Raw genomic sequence first — 16,855 nt, 5'->3', positions numbered from 1 at the left:
CACCACGTCTAATCAGCCTGCGTTTACAACCACTCCTTTGGGATGGCAGTAAGCCTATTTTTTAAGGACCAGTTTTTTAATGGCACTAGTTCACATCTGTGTAGCCTGTTTTTTGATGGATCGGTATGCATTAAAAGGTTTATTGATGGGAAAAGCAGCACACGTGAACGCACCTGCCTAGAGAAATAAAGAAAAAAAAATGCAGAATAATGCAGATGGGAGGGAAGCCAACTGTAACTCCACTTTTTTTGCAAAAAAGGCAATCCTCCCCTAGCCAGTTAGAGCTTATTCATGTGTATACCATGTGCACATTCATCTACTGTATGCTTTTTTTTGTGTCTTGAAGTGCTTTGGGTTTAGGCAGTTCATTGCTAATGGGCCCACAATGTGCCTCAACATACATAAAAACAGTTCCACTTTTTTTGCAAAAAAAAAAAAGGCAGTTCTCCCTTTGCTATTTAGGGCTCATTCCTGCTCTAACATATATCCACTAATTCACAAATTTTTGTGCCTTGAAGCACATTGTATTAAGGCAGCTTTTTGTGACTGGGCCCATGGGCCTCGACATACAAAAATGCAATGCACAATTTTTTGCACTGAAGCACACTGCAATACACAGCACATTCACATCTGTGCATCATTATGTGTTGTGGCTAAAGCACACTATGCAGGGTTGAAATAATAGCAAAAAATTGCTGGGAAAATGAGGCAGCCAATCACATGAGCAGGAGATGACATTTCTGGTGGAATTCTGTGTACCGGCAATGCACAGGACAACTCCATAAAGTACAATTTGTAAAATTACAGTTTGGATTATATGGCACGCACACTTGTCCAATAATTTCGGCTTATACTTTAAAGTATGAGCCAGTAACCTTCCATATTTTAGAATGCTTTAAGGCGGATAAATCAAGGTGTATGGAAAAAGCACTACATCGGTGCCCGACCCCAATCGTGAACAATATGCAGCAGCCTGCCTCCCTGTTTGGATGGTGGTGGCTAGCCATGCTGCCCGATGGACCCGAATATACTTAAGTTGAAGCATTCCTGAGGAGAACTCTGCGTTAGTCTGGTTGAGTTCCCCCCATTTCTCTGGTGAAGGATCAGATCTCCTCACATGTATCACTATGCTTTTAAAGTGGTTCTAAAGCCAAAAAATGTTTTACCTTAATGCATTCCCCGCATTAAAGTGATATTAAAGTCTCATTTTTTTTTTTTTTTAAATAACAAACATGTTATACTTACATGCTCTGTGTAATGGTTTTGCACAGAGCAGCCCAGATCCTCCTCTTCTCGGGTCCCTCGCTGGCGATCATGGCCCCTCCCTCCTCCAGGTAAGTATTAGGGAGGCTGGGGGCTGCTGCACACAGAAGGTTTTTTATCTGCCTGTAGAACCAATTTAAGGCAAACTATTGTATTAGTTTCCTGTCCTGTCTGTGTGAAGGGGAAGAGAGGGGAGAAGAGACCCAGAGCTGTGCACGGCTGCATCTCTTCTCCCCTCACTTCCTTTTTCACACAGTGACTCGTGCAGGAGTCATTGGCTCCAGCTGCTGTCAATCAAATGCAGCGAGGAGGAGGCAGGGGCCAGGGCTAAGTCCTGCTATGTGTGTCTATGGAACGTGGTTCCATAATACACGCACTGCTTGGGAGTGAGCACGCATGGTGTGCCCCCGTAGCAATGAGTATAACATCCTTGTTATTTTAATAAAAACATATTTTTACCTTTAGTAACACTTTAATTACTTGATCTCAGGCTAGTTGCTGTTCGCTATGTTATTCCTGACTATGACATGGTATCCAGTTTGTTACCCCAGAGAAAGCGCATGTCTTGAAACACATCGGGTATTTGAACAGGCATCTGTCTGTTGTAGTTACAATGTATGCCTTCCCTTTGGGGAGGATTATAATACTGTCATTACTGTGTACAAAGTGAATTTTGGTCCAATGTGTTGTTTGATGGCCTAAATTCAGGCCATCAAATCCATATTTGATGGCCTGGATTTAGTATTTTATCTGCATATTCTAATAAAAGTGTGTAAGATTTTGATGTAAGTATTGTGTTGTCTGGTTTTGTGCCCACTAAGGCCCCTGCCACCCAACAAACCATTTGTGATTCTATATATATATATATATATATATATATATATATATATATATATATATATATATATATATATGGATAAGTCAAGGTGGCATCTTTACTTATTGACTACTGAGCTTGAAGGGCCTGTTCATAGTTAAGGTCAGAGGAAGAGCTTATGAGATGATGTGACCAGTCGTCAGTAGAATAAAAAGTTCTTTAGTCTCCCCGTTATACACTCGATGACAAGCTTAGGAAACAAAGAAGGTAAAGAGCAATGTGAGGAGGGTAAAGAGAGACAATAAGAATATAATTTAAAGGGAGACAGGGGAGGTGTATGAAGGAATCAGACGATTGGAGGAGAGTAGAGAAGTAGAGAAGGAAAAGAAAGAGAATTGAGGAAAACATATTTATAGTACCTGACGTATTTTTAAATTAGTTTCACCATCGAGATTGGATGTTTCAATGTAACACATTGCTTGTGGCTCACTGTAGGCAGAACAAAACAGCGTCAGCAAGAAATGTAGAAATAGACACACAACAAGAGAATTACAAACTTTGGTTTTGAATCAAAGGTTTGGGGGATTTTTTTAGCAGTAGAACTGTAAACACTAGTACTGGTTACTAAGAAAATGTGAATGGTTCTTTTTGTGTACTACAGCCTCCTCTCCCCCAACTTTTCTTGTATAATCACAGAGACTCATCCTTCCCTCTACAATGGGGCACAAAGCAGTTCATTTTACTTAGAATAAAAATAATATTCATGATTGTTCAAAGCTATACAATGCAGAATGTTCATCTAGGGATTTATCAAATTTTGGAGTCAGTATTGAATTAGTTTCTTACTCTGAAATTCAATTTCCAAGCAATCATTATTATATGAAAGTAAATCCTGTGCAGGGAGATTGCTAAGTGCAAAAGAGGCAATGATGTATACAATCACATAAGTCAATGCCACAATGATTCTATAACATTACTGTGCACAGCGGTCGGAAGTTCCAACCATCATCTGATGTCTATAGAAAGTCTAAGGGTTGAAATAAGCTTCCCAATTTCACCCTTGATCGATAAGCTGACCTGATGTTCAGGGAACTTTGAGTTATTTAAGGCTAAAATAAAGTGATCCTGTGGCTAGGCTATGGACATTTAATTATTTACTTTTTCCTAATAAGCAGTAATAAAGTTTAAAGCAAGCCCCTGCTGACTTCTGTAGCAAGCACTGTTCAGCAATTCATAGTCAATAGTTAGTGACAGTAGATTAAAAAATGCACATTTTATTTTAATACCTGTCCTGTTCATGACACTAAAATCACATTTAAGATACAAATTATGGCAAAGTAATTTACAATCTAAATAAAAGTGCACATTTTTTTAAAGGGACACAGAACCAAAGCCATGTCGACAAATTTCAGTCACTGTTGTGGTGCTGGAGGCAAGGTATGGCTTGACTCTGTGTCCTTCTTGCTCTACCTGTGTGTGGTGCTGGGAACAGCTACACATAAAGCTGTAGTTCTAAACGGGAGTGCGCACAAACTGGAGACTCTGGTAAGACTCCATAAGTCCCAACAGGCACATGGGGGCCCCCCGTGGCTGAGACACAGTTAGCAGAGCAAGAAGTGAGGAGAAGAATAGTTAAAATAGCAAGAGCATGTAAGTTATAGTAAATGCATCTCATAAAAAAAGAAAAATGGTTTTAATGTCATCCAACTCTGAAAATATTAACAAACAAAACGAAAACAAAAAAGTTTTAATATTATTGGAAAAAAAGAGAGAACAAATAATCAGCAGAAAAATAATAGCTATGGGGAGAAGGGGTGGAACGAGTAGAGGTTACTAAGGGTTAATAGGGAAAAAATGTATTTAAAAAGTTGATGCATGTCACATGTAGATCAATTCCCTTGAACCTACATGTGAAGAAATAGAGAGCATACAATATAGAAATAAAGTTAAACATTTAGGAAACAAAAAAAAAAAGAAATAAAGTTATTACATTGTAATGTTGTAATGTGTTTCTGAAAGTGTAACGAAAGGCAACATTTTTTTTTTTTTAGGTTTGGATGGTAGTGGTGGGAGATCAGAACACCTGTCAGTTTTTATTGCTGTGTCCCCATTAGCCCTGGTTCACAATTATGCATTTTTTAGTGCATTTTCAGTTTTGCAGAAACACACTACAGTCCATTTAACATGGTTTCCTATGGATGTAGTTCACATCTGTGCATTTTATGGAAAGGGCCAGGGACTTTTTTCTGGTTTTTGGTTCCATAGAGTTCAATGGATCAAAAATGTGTATTGAAAAACACAAAATGCACCGGGAATATGCAAACTGCATAGGTGTGAACCAGGCCTTCACACTTGTGCGACTCAGGCCGGCCTTACATGGTTTGAATCTCGGCTGATTCACCAGGAACCGGCCGAGATTCAGACCAATAATGGAAAGGCTGAATGTAGCAAGTTGATCGACCGATCAACTTGGGTACAACCAGCCTGCCGGATTCTCTTGCGATTGTGGCAAGCAGCTGCTTAAGCCACTAGTGAAAATCACTGTCTTCTCCCGGCATGTACAGCATCCATCGCCAGGAGAAGACAATGGCTAGTCAGGAGGGATTCCAGCATCAGCACTGTCTGTGTTGATGGGGGAATCTAGCGAATTGCTTTCCTGCAACCCATGGTTGCAGGAAAGAAATTTGCTCCGTGTATGGCCAGCCTTAGGATCCAACTTGTAAGACCCAAAGTCGCAGAACATGTGAAATGCCATGTATCTCTAGGAGAGCCATTCCAATTACTACTTCCCTACTGAAGTCGGTGCCACTTCAGAAAAGGTTCCTGCACTTCGATTCAACTTTGACACGACTTCAATGCCAGAAAGTGTAAAAGTCTTATCAAAGTTGGACTCCAAAGTTGCACTGAAAATCACACAAATTTAAAGTCGGTTAGTGTGAAAAGAGCCTAAGGGATATTCACACTCTCTATTTTTCCTGTTTACTGTTATCATCAAAATGAAAGTAAAAGAAAATCCCAAATTTTGGGTTGACATCAGAACACTAATAGAGGTGAAATCTTCCAATGGGGACACTAGTGACACACCAGGATTTTCTCACTTTGGAAGGATTTCCTCCCACTTCCTGTTTTGGACAGGCTATAACTCTTCCTCATTCTATCCAAACTGAAAACAAGAAAAGTTTTGCCATTAGTTACACTGTAATAATACTTGCAGACAATGGGGGGGCATTTAACAATTATGTTGCACAACAATGCAATGCTAACCAGAATCAGTGAGAAAGATTTGGAATAGATTTAATACAAGGTTACAGTCTGAGTCATAAATTACTCCCTTAGGTGCTGTAATGTAGAACAGCGAACTTAATGAAACCTGACCCTACTCAATTCTTAATTCTGCATCCGCTTAAAATGAAAATCTGTCTCATCTTCGGTGATAAATTGCAGACCTGTGCACAGTTGGCTGCCAAGGATTAAAGGCGCATGGGTCGCAAATACACTGTACACCTGTCACATAGACTTTGCTAAAAGAGAGAGAGACTGGCTTTCAAGTAACTGTATCCCTAATTTGCAACATAAATATCTACCAAAATCTGTAAGTGTAATTTTACACAGGAGAAATAGGATTTGCCATCAATAGCAGCCGGGGGTGGCAACAGTGGGAAAAAAAATTAGCAGGGCATAGGAGATATGCCCTAGGTGTGCTTTTGAAATTGTTAGAGTTCATTTGTGCCCAATTTCCAGAAGCAGTTAAAGTGGACCTCAGTCATTTTTTTATCTTTCCAACTATTAAATCTTCTGCACTTGTTGTTTTAACTTTGGATAGTAAAACTTTTTTTCTGCCAGTAAATACCTTATACAGCCCACTTCCTGTTTCTTGTATGGTCATTAGCCTAGGCTTGTGATGACACCATGCACATCTCTCTCTCTCACTCACTCTTGTGAGAGTTTGCCAGGAAGGGAGGGGGGATGAGTCATAAGAGGGCCAATGAGAGCTGCAGGGCTGCAGAGCTGGGGCTGTGCCTCTCTGTGTGTCTGTGTAAATCCAGGAAGTGAACAGGCAGCAGCTTCAGTTGCCCACAGTTAAAATGGCTGCAGCCAGACTCAGTGAAGGGAGATTTCTGCAGCATATTTGGCAAGTACAGAATCACAGTATATATAAAATAATATGCAAAGTGGTTGGAGGGAAGCTTCAGAATGGCAAAGTTTTTATTACAAATTGTGTAAGCAGACTGCAGTTCCTCTTTAAGAATATGTAGGTTCATAGCCTGGCCACAGCTTCATTTTAGTAGTAGTATTCATAACCTATTAGGAATATTCCATTGAAACTATAGCATTCATAAACTTTACACATAGAAGCAAATAAACTGTGAACATTTCCCACTAGAAACAATGAACTTCAAGAGACTTTACAGGCAAAGAGCAAAAATTAAAGTAATGAGTATAATTTACAAAGTTGACTAATTAAGTAAATTACTTTATTATATGAACTTTACAAGACACGTGAAAAAGGAAAGATTCAGTTACGAAGAACCATGGGCTGATTTAATAAAACTAAAGGAGATTGTGCATTTGTGCAACCAATAGGCTACAATTTTCTTTTTTTTTCAGGCAGGTCAAAAAAAAGTAGTGCTGATTGGATGATATACACAACACTTTTTTTTCCATTCCTCCAGGTATCATAAATCAGGCCAAGGCACACAGGCTTTTCACACAAACACAGATGAACCCATGTCATGCAATGTAATGGGAGTACACAAAATGAAGGATAATGCCACCACAATGCAGAGACAAAACACAGCAGAAAATACTATCTTTCTGTATTATGATGAACTTAAAGAGAGACTATACACAATATCCATAAGGGCCCCTCACAATTTTCTGTCATACAGTAAACATGCACTTTATAGCATACGAATGCATTACAAATAAAAATCTCATGTATTTCTATTTGTCCAGTTCACATCCCTGCACTGCTGCCTAGTGCATTTTTAAAGTGTAACTGTGTTGAAACTTTGAAATGTAACGTATTTACATATTAATGTGATGCACTAAGAAGATGGCGTCATGAAGGTAAGCATCCTCACAAGAGTTCTGAGATCCAAAATGGGGTGGATGTGTCCTTTGAGTTTAGGCATTTTGAACAGATTGAAGTATGAACCCTGAAGACTTTCTGCCACAGGAACTGGAGGTAAAAAACGGGGGAGGGGTACACCATACAGGGAGCCTTGGGACACCACCTTCTGCACCAAAGTTTTTGAGATACAAGTTGTCCAGTCAACCACAAAGGGTAACATACGTCATTTCACTCTGGAAAGTAGGGGCACACCTACATGCTGCTGAAGGCTTGTCTGAGGATTTGGCAGACTTTGAGTGTCAGCTCTTGAAGGTGGACTTGGAGCCTTGTGGTCTCAATGTGGAGGTCGGGGAAGTGAAGAAACAAAATAGGTGATTCACAAAAGTCGGTTTCCTTTATCCAAGGAAGATATGAGCTTTTGCAACAAGTAGCATCCTTGTTAATATTATCAAGAGCCAGTCCTATGAGAGTTTGTTCCTTGAAGGCCATGCAGATCAAATGCTTCTTGCACAAAGGCTTCACAATACAGCACTACAAAGTGATTAGCTTCCAGCCAACCATCACAACTGAACTTTAATGCTACAGCCATCTGCTCTGCATGCTCCATAAGCAAGGGGTGAACCACAGAAGTGATATGGTTTGACAGTAAAGTCAAAGCCAGGTTCAGGAGGAGGACAGGAGCTAAGGATGAGCTCTGGCATGATCGCACACTCCACGTGCAGAGCCCACCAGGAAGTCGGCGCGGCGCTGCGCTAATCACAGGCAGTGAGACATTTCCCGATCTCTGCAGCCGCACATCGAGAAAACGTCTCACTGCCTGTGATTAGCGCAGCGCCGTGCCGACTTCCTGGCGGGCTCTGCACGTGGAGTGTGCGAACACGCCGGAGCTCATCCTTAGGCAGGACTTGCCAGAGAGAATAAAGCTTTAGTACTGACTTCCAACTTCTCATTGGTAAGGTACTTGAAGACAGGTGCATCCTGCATCAGTATAGTAAGTATCTTATTAAGACAAGACACAGCTGGATCCACAGTGGAAATGAACCACTCCTGTACAAATCCTCAATCACATACAGGGCTTATAAGTGCTTGGAAGAAGCAGATACCTTATTAATATGCTTTCAAACTCCACAGATAAACAGTTGGAAGTTGGGTGCAAAGGGAAAGTCTTTGTGGCCTTAGGAGTTTTAAACAACCCCAGTCTGGAGATAGCAGGGGTAGAAGCAACAGACTGATCCTCTTGATTCTTATGCCCCGTACACACGGTCGGAATTTCCGACAGAAAAAGTCAGATGGGAGCTTTTCATCGTATATTCCGACCGTGTGTATGCCCCATCTGACTTTTTAAGTCGAAAATTCAGACGGACTTAGATAGAGAACATGTTCTATATTTTTCCGAAGAATCAAATTCCTATCAGGAAAACCGTCATCTATATGCTGTTCCGACATACCAAAAATGACGCATGCTCTGAAGCAAGTAGGAGACGTTGTACGTGTTGTTCGTCGCCGCGTTCTTGACAGTCGGAATTTGGTGTGACCGTGTGTATGCAAGACAGCTTAAGCAGAATTCCGTTGGAAAAACCTTAAGAGTTTATTTTGACGGCAAAACCGGTCTTGTGTACAGGGCATTAGAGTGGTGCACACTGCTTCAGTAAAAGCCAAAGCAGTAAATTGCAGTACTGCACTTCTGAGGAGCAGTAGACTCCTGAAGGGTAGGCTCATCAGTTCCTGCAGCTAATGACTCAAAAGCCATCAAGACTGCAGGTTAATCAGATATAGAAATTGCAGCAGAGGGCACTCTTGTAGCCTCTGAGATCATAATCGGCAAATGACTGTGTGATTTGGGCCATAACGTCTTACATGACCGTGGTAAAGAGCTCAGTTGAAAGGCGCTAAGGAAGACTCCAAGGACAGAATAGACTTCAAAAGTTGAGGGTAACATGACTTCAAGCTGCAGATATTAGAAAAGTCAGTAGGTGTGCTGCAAACAGTCCTAGAGCCATTAATAGAAAGTGAGCTGAGAGGTACCCAGTACAGGAGGACTGAACCTCCCTGCCTATTTTTAGATATATTGCAATTGCGTGGAAGAAAAGCAACATATACGTTTAAAGTAAGAGGTAACAGGAAATTCATGTGCCCAGTGACTTATGCAAATGATTGAGCTCCAGGTGTACAGTGTGACCAACCCACTCACTCAGTAAGTCTTCAGGGACAAGGCAAGGCCAGCAGCTTTGCCAGTCAAGTTCCACCACCCCAAACTCGCCCATCCATGTCTTTATGGACCTTGCTTTGTGCACTGGTGTGCAGTCATGTTGGAGCAGGGAGGGGACATTTCCAAACTATCCCCAAAAAGTCGGGACCATAAAATTATCCAAAGTGTCTTCATATGCTGACACCTTAAGAGTTCCCTTCACTGGAACCAAGGGGCCTAGCCCAACCCCTGAAAAACAGCCCAACATCATAATCCCCCCTCCACCAAATTATTTGGACCAGTGCACAAAGCAAGGTAGATAAAGACATGGATGGGCGAGTTTGGGATGGAAGAACTTGACTGGCCTGCACAGAGTCCTGACCTCAACCCGATAGAACACCTTTGGGATGAATTAGAACATAGACTGAGAGCAAGGCCTTCCCGTCCACATCATGTCTGACCTCACAAATGTGCTTCTGGAAGAATGGTCAAACATTCCCATCAACACACTCCTAAACCTTGTGGACAGCCTTCCCAGAAGAGTTGAAGCTGTAATAGCTGCAAAGGGTGGACCAACTCAATATTGAACCCTACGGACTTATGCCCCATACACACGGTCGGATTTTCCGACAGAAAATGTGTGACAGGACCTTGTCGGAAATTCTGACTGTGTGTGGGCTCCATCACACATTTTCCATCGGAATTTCCGACACACAAAGTTTGAGAGCTTGCTATAAAATTTTCCGACAACAAAATCTGTTGTCGAAATTCTGATCGTGTGTACACAAATCTGACGCACAAAGTGCCACGCATGCTCAGAATAAATTAAGAGACGAAAGCTATCGGCTACTGCCCCGTTTATAGTCCTGACGTACGTGTTTTACGTCACCGCGTTCAGAGCGATCAGATTTTCCGACAACTTTGTATGACCGTGTGTATGCAAGACAAGTTTGAGCCAACATACGTCGGAAAAAATCCTAGGATTTTGTTGTCGGAATGTCCGACCATGTGTACAGGGCATAAGACTGGGATGCCATTAAAGTTAACATGCGTGTAAAGGCAGGTGTCACAATACTTTTGACAACATAGTGTATCATCATGTACTAAGTAAAGGCTGTTAATGTGTTAGAAAAAGTATGCTAGGGAAGTCGTTTTGTAGTACTGCTGAGGGTGTAATGCCGTATAAAAATAGTAAACCTGTAATAACATCTTTTGACACACAAGAACAGCACAAGTGTACACAAATAAAACAATCACAGCAGTTACAGCCACATCAAACAAACTGACAAATTATTTTGCATTGTGACTATTTCAATATTCATGAAATATACATAAATTATTATGCAATTCCTAATTCAAATTCTATTGTATGTTTGTAAGCAGAGTTTTACCATTGTGTAATATTTTCTTCCATAAAGAGTAGCCCTAGCACTAGGGACATAAGTTTAAATCCCAACCCTGACACTACCTGCATGGAGTTTGCATGTTCTCTCTGTGCCTGTGTGGGTTTCCTCCATGTACTCTAGTTTCCTCCCACACTCCAAAGACATAATGGTAATTGTATCCTTTCTAAATTTGTTCTAGAATGTGTATGCATTCATGTGAGGTAGAAACCTTAGACTGTAAGTTCAGCAGTAAGGCAATACCACCAACCACTGAAAGCAAACAGTGCAAAGCATAACAGCTCCACGTACAGTGCTAGTATATCTAAACCCAAGAACAAAAATGTTACATATTGCTGCTTACCAGTCCTCAGAAGTGGCGACCTCTTTCGTTTTTTTTTTAGGCTAACTACAGTTTTTGTAAGTATGTTTTTCGGCGTAGGGGGTTCCCCTTAAAATCCATACCAGACCTAAGGGCCTGGTATGCCCCGCTACAGGGCTCGCAAGGTGTCAATCTCGCCGATAAAAGCGGCGAGATTGACTTCCTTTTCTAGTCCCGTCGTACCCGAATCACGTTCAAAATGAACGGACTTGGTGTGTGGGCCTGGTATGCACCGCGCTCACCGCAATAGGAAAATGTGTTTTTCCTATTGCAGCGAGCGCGAGATGCAGTACCCTGCCCTTACGTCGCATCTGGTCCGTCAGACCAGCATACAGATGAACAGGCTTTCCGTCAGGAACTGAGTCCGGCGGAGTTACGACGTAAAGATTTGAAGCAGGCTTCAAATCTAAAGTACGTCGGATTTCAGAGCGAAACGGTCCGTCGGAAGTCCGATGCAGGCCACACACGGTCGGATTGTCCGCCGGATTCAGTCCGTCAGCGTCCGTTGGACCAGTCTGGTCGAAAAGTCAGACCGTGTGTACGCCCCATAAAGCCTGGTCCCAGTGACTGAGGGTGGTCGGGTCACGCCTTTGCATGTCTATGCACACCTTAGCATACAATGCAAATAGCAAGTGTGATTTGTATGATTGATTAGGAACTGCTTTGAGTTCCTACACTTTAGCTGGACTAAGCCACTGGCTACAACTGCAATGTTCACACAGGCACAGACATCTGTACAGCTAATTTATGAAAACTGGAGCAAAAGTGTAGTTACTGCACTTGGCAACCATTTCAAATTCTTGTTCCTGAAAAATAAAAGATGAATTCTGATTGACTGCTTTCTGTATAACGTGGCAACTAGTGGTTTTAGAACTTTTTCCACTACCAATAATGGTCATAATAAAGCAACGTACAAGAAATATATAAAATGGTTAAAATAATAATACCTGCTGCTTATTCAGTTCAGTACTACCTATCCTCTCTCTTTAAATGTGTGACATATTTATAATGCTTCAGTTAGCAGTGAATCTTACAATTTTACCATAAAACCATAGTCTGCAAAGCTAGACACAATGCAAAATTAAATTTGGATCAGCTTAGCAAAGCGAAGAAAAGTGACACCCAAATAAAGAATCATCTGACCTGGAAGATAAAATGATCATATCAGCTGGCATATGCTGGCCATTGGTCACTTTCACAATGTCTCCCACTGCCACCTGTCCATCCAGGGGCAGCCAAGAAGCAGGCAGGGGAAAAAGAGAGCACACAATGTCTGTCCTTAATCATCACTCACATTGTCATCAGCCCTTCCAAGGAGCAAAAGCAAAGTATAATAAAATACACACATCTCTGACCAAAGCATAGTACTAACTAAAACATAGCTAGAACAGTTGACTCGTATTTATTTTTTAAAGCAGAACTTCACACAATCAACAGTGATTATTTGTTAATCCTTATGCTGCTAGCATTAGTAAATAGATAGCGTATCATATTTACAGTATTTGTTTTTTTACATTTCTTCAGTTACTTCTTAGTTTCCAGGCCTAGACAAATTATGTCATATATCCCAGGAGTCTTCAGGAGGGGAGGGGGTTCTCATCACCCTCCTGTCTACATGCCGTGTTCCGTCTCAGATATGGTGACCCATCAGAAGTGGTAGCGGACGTGACGTTCCGTCGTCGCCATCTTGCTACACCCCGCACTCCCCACAGTAAGGATACACGAGAAGTGGACATCTTGTTACACCCACCAGAGTTTTGCATTTCACAGTTATTTTTAACAGTAAATGAGCATATATGGTCAAATACAGTATTTGGAAACCCATCTGACTATTTACATGCTGACTTATAAAGGCAGAAGTGTTCTGTCAGATTAGTAAACCTGTGAGATCAGCAGGTTTGCCGCTGCTTTTAAAATTCAACAAGTAAACAGTCCGTAGGATTTCTAAATACTGTATTAAACCTTATAAGCTGCGTTTAAAAACAACTGTGAAAACTCCGGTGGGTGTAACAAGATGTCTGCTTGCCGCCTTCTCACTCTATTCTTACTGTGGGGGAGTGCGGGGTGTAGCAAGATGGCGGTGACGGAGCGTCACGTCCGTTACCAATTCTGACGGGTTACCTAATCTGACGGAACATCTGAGCTACAGTAAGGGCAGATGGATTCCAGGAAGTAAATGTTACATGAATCATCTACCCTTACTCAAGATGGCCATGGACAGAAATGCTAGGGGGTGTTGGGAGCATGGAGACAAGGATGGGTAGGTGAGTTAGCTTTAAATATATTAAAAATAAATTAAATAGTGTTTTGGGTTTGTGGAGCTCAAATGTGGTGTAGCTCCACTTTAAAGGGGTTTTGAAAATAGAAATTCATATCTGATTTTAATAAGTTTAGAGGCTGCCATCTCCCATCACCACTGTTGTTCACAGTGCATCCTTGATTAATTATCCAACCATTAAAAATACAATTAAGAGTGAAAAAGCTGGAGCAGCTCCTCATAGAAACCAATCAACTTCCAGTTTTTTTTTTTTAAACTTATTTGAACAAGCTGAAGTTAGAAGCTGATTGGCGACCATGCACAGCGGCACCATATTTTGCACGCTCCAGTTTTAGTAAATCAACCCCAATTTTTCTTTATTCGCTTATATTACAACACCAGAGTTCACCAGCAGGTTGTACTGTATATGAAATCTGAAAATATAGCTACTGTTAAAGCCTAGCTGTTGAGGGAGGGGAAAACCCACTGGGGTTGATTTACTAAAACTGGAGAGTGCAAACTTTGGTGCATCTCTGCATATAGTGCATCTCGAAAGTATTCACAGCGCTTCACTTTTTGTTATGTTATAGCGCTATTCCAAAATTGAATAAATTCATAATTTTACTCAAAATTCTACAAACAATACCCCATAATGACAACGTAAAAGAAGTTTGATTGAAATCTTTGAATTTCTAGGAGTCCTGGTGGTTCCAAACTTCTTCCATTTACAGGTGATGGAGGCCAATGTGCTCATTTGGGATGTTCAATGCTGCAGAAATTTTTCTCTAAAAAAAAAAAAAACGAAAAAAAAAAAAAAAAAAAAATCACATGTACATATTTACAGCCTTTGCTCAATACTTTCTTAAAGCACCTTTGGAACTAATTACAGCCTCGAGTCTTTTTAAGTATGATGGTACAAGCTTGATACATCTATTTTTGGGCAGTTTCTCCCATTCTTCTTTGCAGGATCTCTCAAGCTCCATCAGGTTGGATGGGGAGCGTCAGCGCACAGCTACTTTCAGATCTCTCCAGAGATGTCCAATCGGGTTCAAGCCTGGGCTCTGGCTGGGCCACTCAAGGACATTCACAGAGTTGTCCCATAGCCACTCCTTTGTTATTTAGGCCGGTGGTTCTCAACCTCAGTCCTCGAGTACCCCCAACAGGCCATGTTTTGGGAATTTCTCTTAGATAAAATAGCTGTCCAAAATACCAAGCCATTGACTCTGATTTAAAGCACCTGTACAAGATGAAGAAAAACCTGCAAACATGGCCTGTTGGGGGTATGTGAGGACTGAGGCTGAGAACCACTGATCTAGGCTGCGTGCCTAGGGTCGTTGTCCTGTTGGAAGATGAACCTTCACCCCAGTCTGAGGTCCAGATCGCTCTTGAGCAAGTTTTCATCAAGGATGTCTCTGTACATTGCTGCATTCATCCTTCCCTCAATCCTGACTAGTCTCCCAGTTCCTGCCGCTGAAAAAGATTCCCACAGCATGATGCTGTCACCACCATGCTTCACTGTAGGGATGGTATTGGTCAGGTGATGAGTGGTGACTACTTTCCTCCAGACATGATGCTTGCTATTCAGGCCAAAGAGTTCAATCTTTGTTTCATCAGACCAGAGAATTTTGATTCTCATGCTATGAGAGTCCTTCAGGTGCCTTTTGGCAAACTCCAGACGGCTGTCATGTGTCTTTTACTGAGGTGTGGCTTCCGTCTGACCACTCTACCATACAGGCCTGATTGGTGGAGTGCTGCAGGGATGTTCTTCTGGAAGGTTATCCTGTCTCCACAGAGAAATGCTGGAGCTCTGTCAGAGTGACCATCGCCCCTTCACCCCCGATCGCTCAGTTAGGCCGGGACGGCCCGCTTTAGGAAGAGTCCTGGTGGTTACAAACTTTTTCCATTTACAGGTGATGGAGGCCACTATGCTCATTGGGACCTTCAATGCCGCAGAAATTTTTCTGTATCCTTTCCCAGATCTGTGCCTCGATATAATCCTGTCTCGAACAGATAATTCCTTGAACTTCATGGCTTGGTTTGTGCTCTGACATGCACTGTTAAAGAGGAAGTAAAGTCTTCTTGTTTAATTGTACCTACAGGTAAGCCTATAATAAGGCTTATCTGTAGGTACTGTAAATATCTCCTAAACGTGTACCGCATATATTTACTATATATGCCGTCCATTACGTCATCGGCGCAAGCCTCTGAAGGAACGGCCGCCCGTGTCGTTTCTTCAGGGCCCTGTGCCGTGACCGGTGGCTCCCGCGCGCGAACCTGGAAGAAACATCGGGGAAGATGTCAGCCGTCTCACTGTTGTGCTGGTGCCGCTGAAGGGCTTCGTTCTAAGGTAAGTATTTCATAATGAGCTAGTATGTGATGCATACTAGCTCATTATGCCTTTGTCCTAGGCTGCTTTCACACTGAGGCGCTTTACAAGCACTATATCGCTAAAAATAGCACCTGCATAGCGCCTGTAAAGAGCCTCTCCTCTCACTCCAGTGTGAAAGCCCGAGTACTTTCACACTGGAGCAGTGCACTTGCAGGAATGTAAAAAAAGTCCTGCAAGCAGCATCATGCAGCGCTGCAGGAGCAGTGTACACACTGCTCCTAACGTGCCCCTGCCCATTGAAATCAATGGGCAACACCGCCGAACTGCTGGGGTTTTTTAACCCTTCTTCATCCACTGGTGGAGGGGGGGTTAAAAGCGCCCTGCTAGCGGCCGAATAGTGCCGCTAAAACGACAGTAAAACACCCCTAAAAATAGCGGCGCTTTACCGCCGACGCCCCCAACGCCCCAGTGTAAAGGCAGCCTTAGAGATTTTTTTTTTTCTTTGTCGGGTTTACAACCTCTTTAACTGTTGGACCTTATATAAACAGGTGTGCCTTTCCAAATCGTTTCCAATCAAATGAATTCACCCAATCTAGTTGTAGAAACAGCTCAAGGATGATCAGTGGAAACAGGATGCACCTGAACTCAATTTTGAGTGTCATGACAAAGGCTGTGAAAACTTATGTACATGGGATTTTTTCATTTTTAATAAATTTGCAAATATTTCAAAAAAACTTCTTTCACGTTGTCAGTATGGAATATTATTTGTAGAATTTGGAGGAAAATAATACATTTAACCCATTTTGGAATAAGGCTGTAACCTAACAAAATGTGGAACAAGTGAAGCACTGTGAATACTTTCTGAATGCACTGTAGAAACCAACCAGCTTCCAAGTTTATTTTGTCAAAGCTTAAAGCAAAACTCCACTTTTGTTGAGAAAAAATCATTCCCGTCTGGGTGATCTATGTACATTACAAGGATTTTAACAAACTTTGTTGCAGATTCCTACCTTTTGTTACTCTGAAGAAATCCATGCGTGTTCCTCCATGCCCCTGTGCTGACTGAGTCTAATAGGAGTGGTTTCATAAATATCAATCAGCTGTGCACCTGCAAGCCTGTAATGAGGAAAGTGTCTGGGCCTGCATCCCTTTAGCCTTGATTT

At 41.8% G+C, this 16,855-nt stretch overlaps 1 protein-coding gene across 2 annotated transcripts in view; it reads right to left on the bottom strand.

The window, feature by feature from the left end:
* ATP8A2 (ATPase phospholipid transporting 8A2) overlaps positions 1–16,855 on the bottom strand; it is a 1,045,467-nt gene that overhangs the window by 795,986 nt on the left and 232,626 nt on the right. For both annotated transcript variants that reach the window (XM_073613412.1, XM_073613413.1), the window contains exons 7-8: positions 12,250–12,323; positions 2,500–2,569 (exon numbers count right to left, since the gene is read on the bottom strand). In XM_073613412.1, coding sequence (XP_073469513.1) covers positions 2,500–2,569; positions 12,250–12,323 — 144 coding nt within the window. The remainder of the gene's footprint in view (positions 1–2,499; positions 2,570–12,249; positions 12,324–16,855) is intronic.

This window comes from Aquarana catesbeiana, linkage group LG02, assembly GCF_042186555.1.
Source record: "Aquarana catesbeiana isolate 2022-GZ linkage group LG02, ASM4218655v1, whole genome shotgun sequence".
In the NCBI taxonomy this organism is placed as follows: Eukaryota; Metazoa; Chordata; class Amphibia; order Anura; family Ranidae; genus Aquarana; species Aquarana catesbeiana.
The sequence above is the reverse complement of the archived record's forward strand: the minus strand, read 5'-3'. Positions and strand labels throughout refer to the sequence as shown.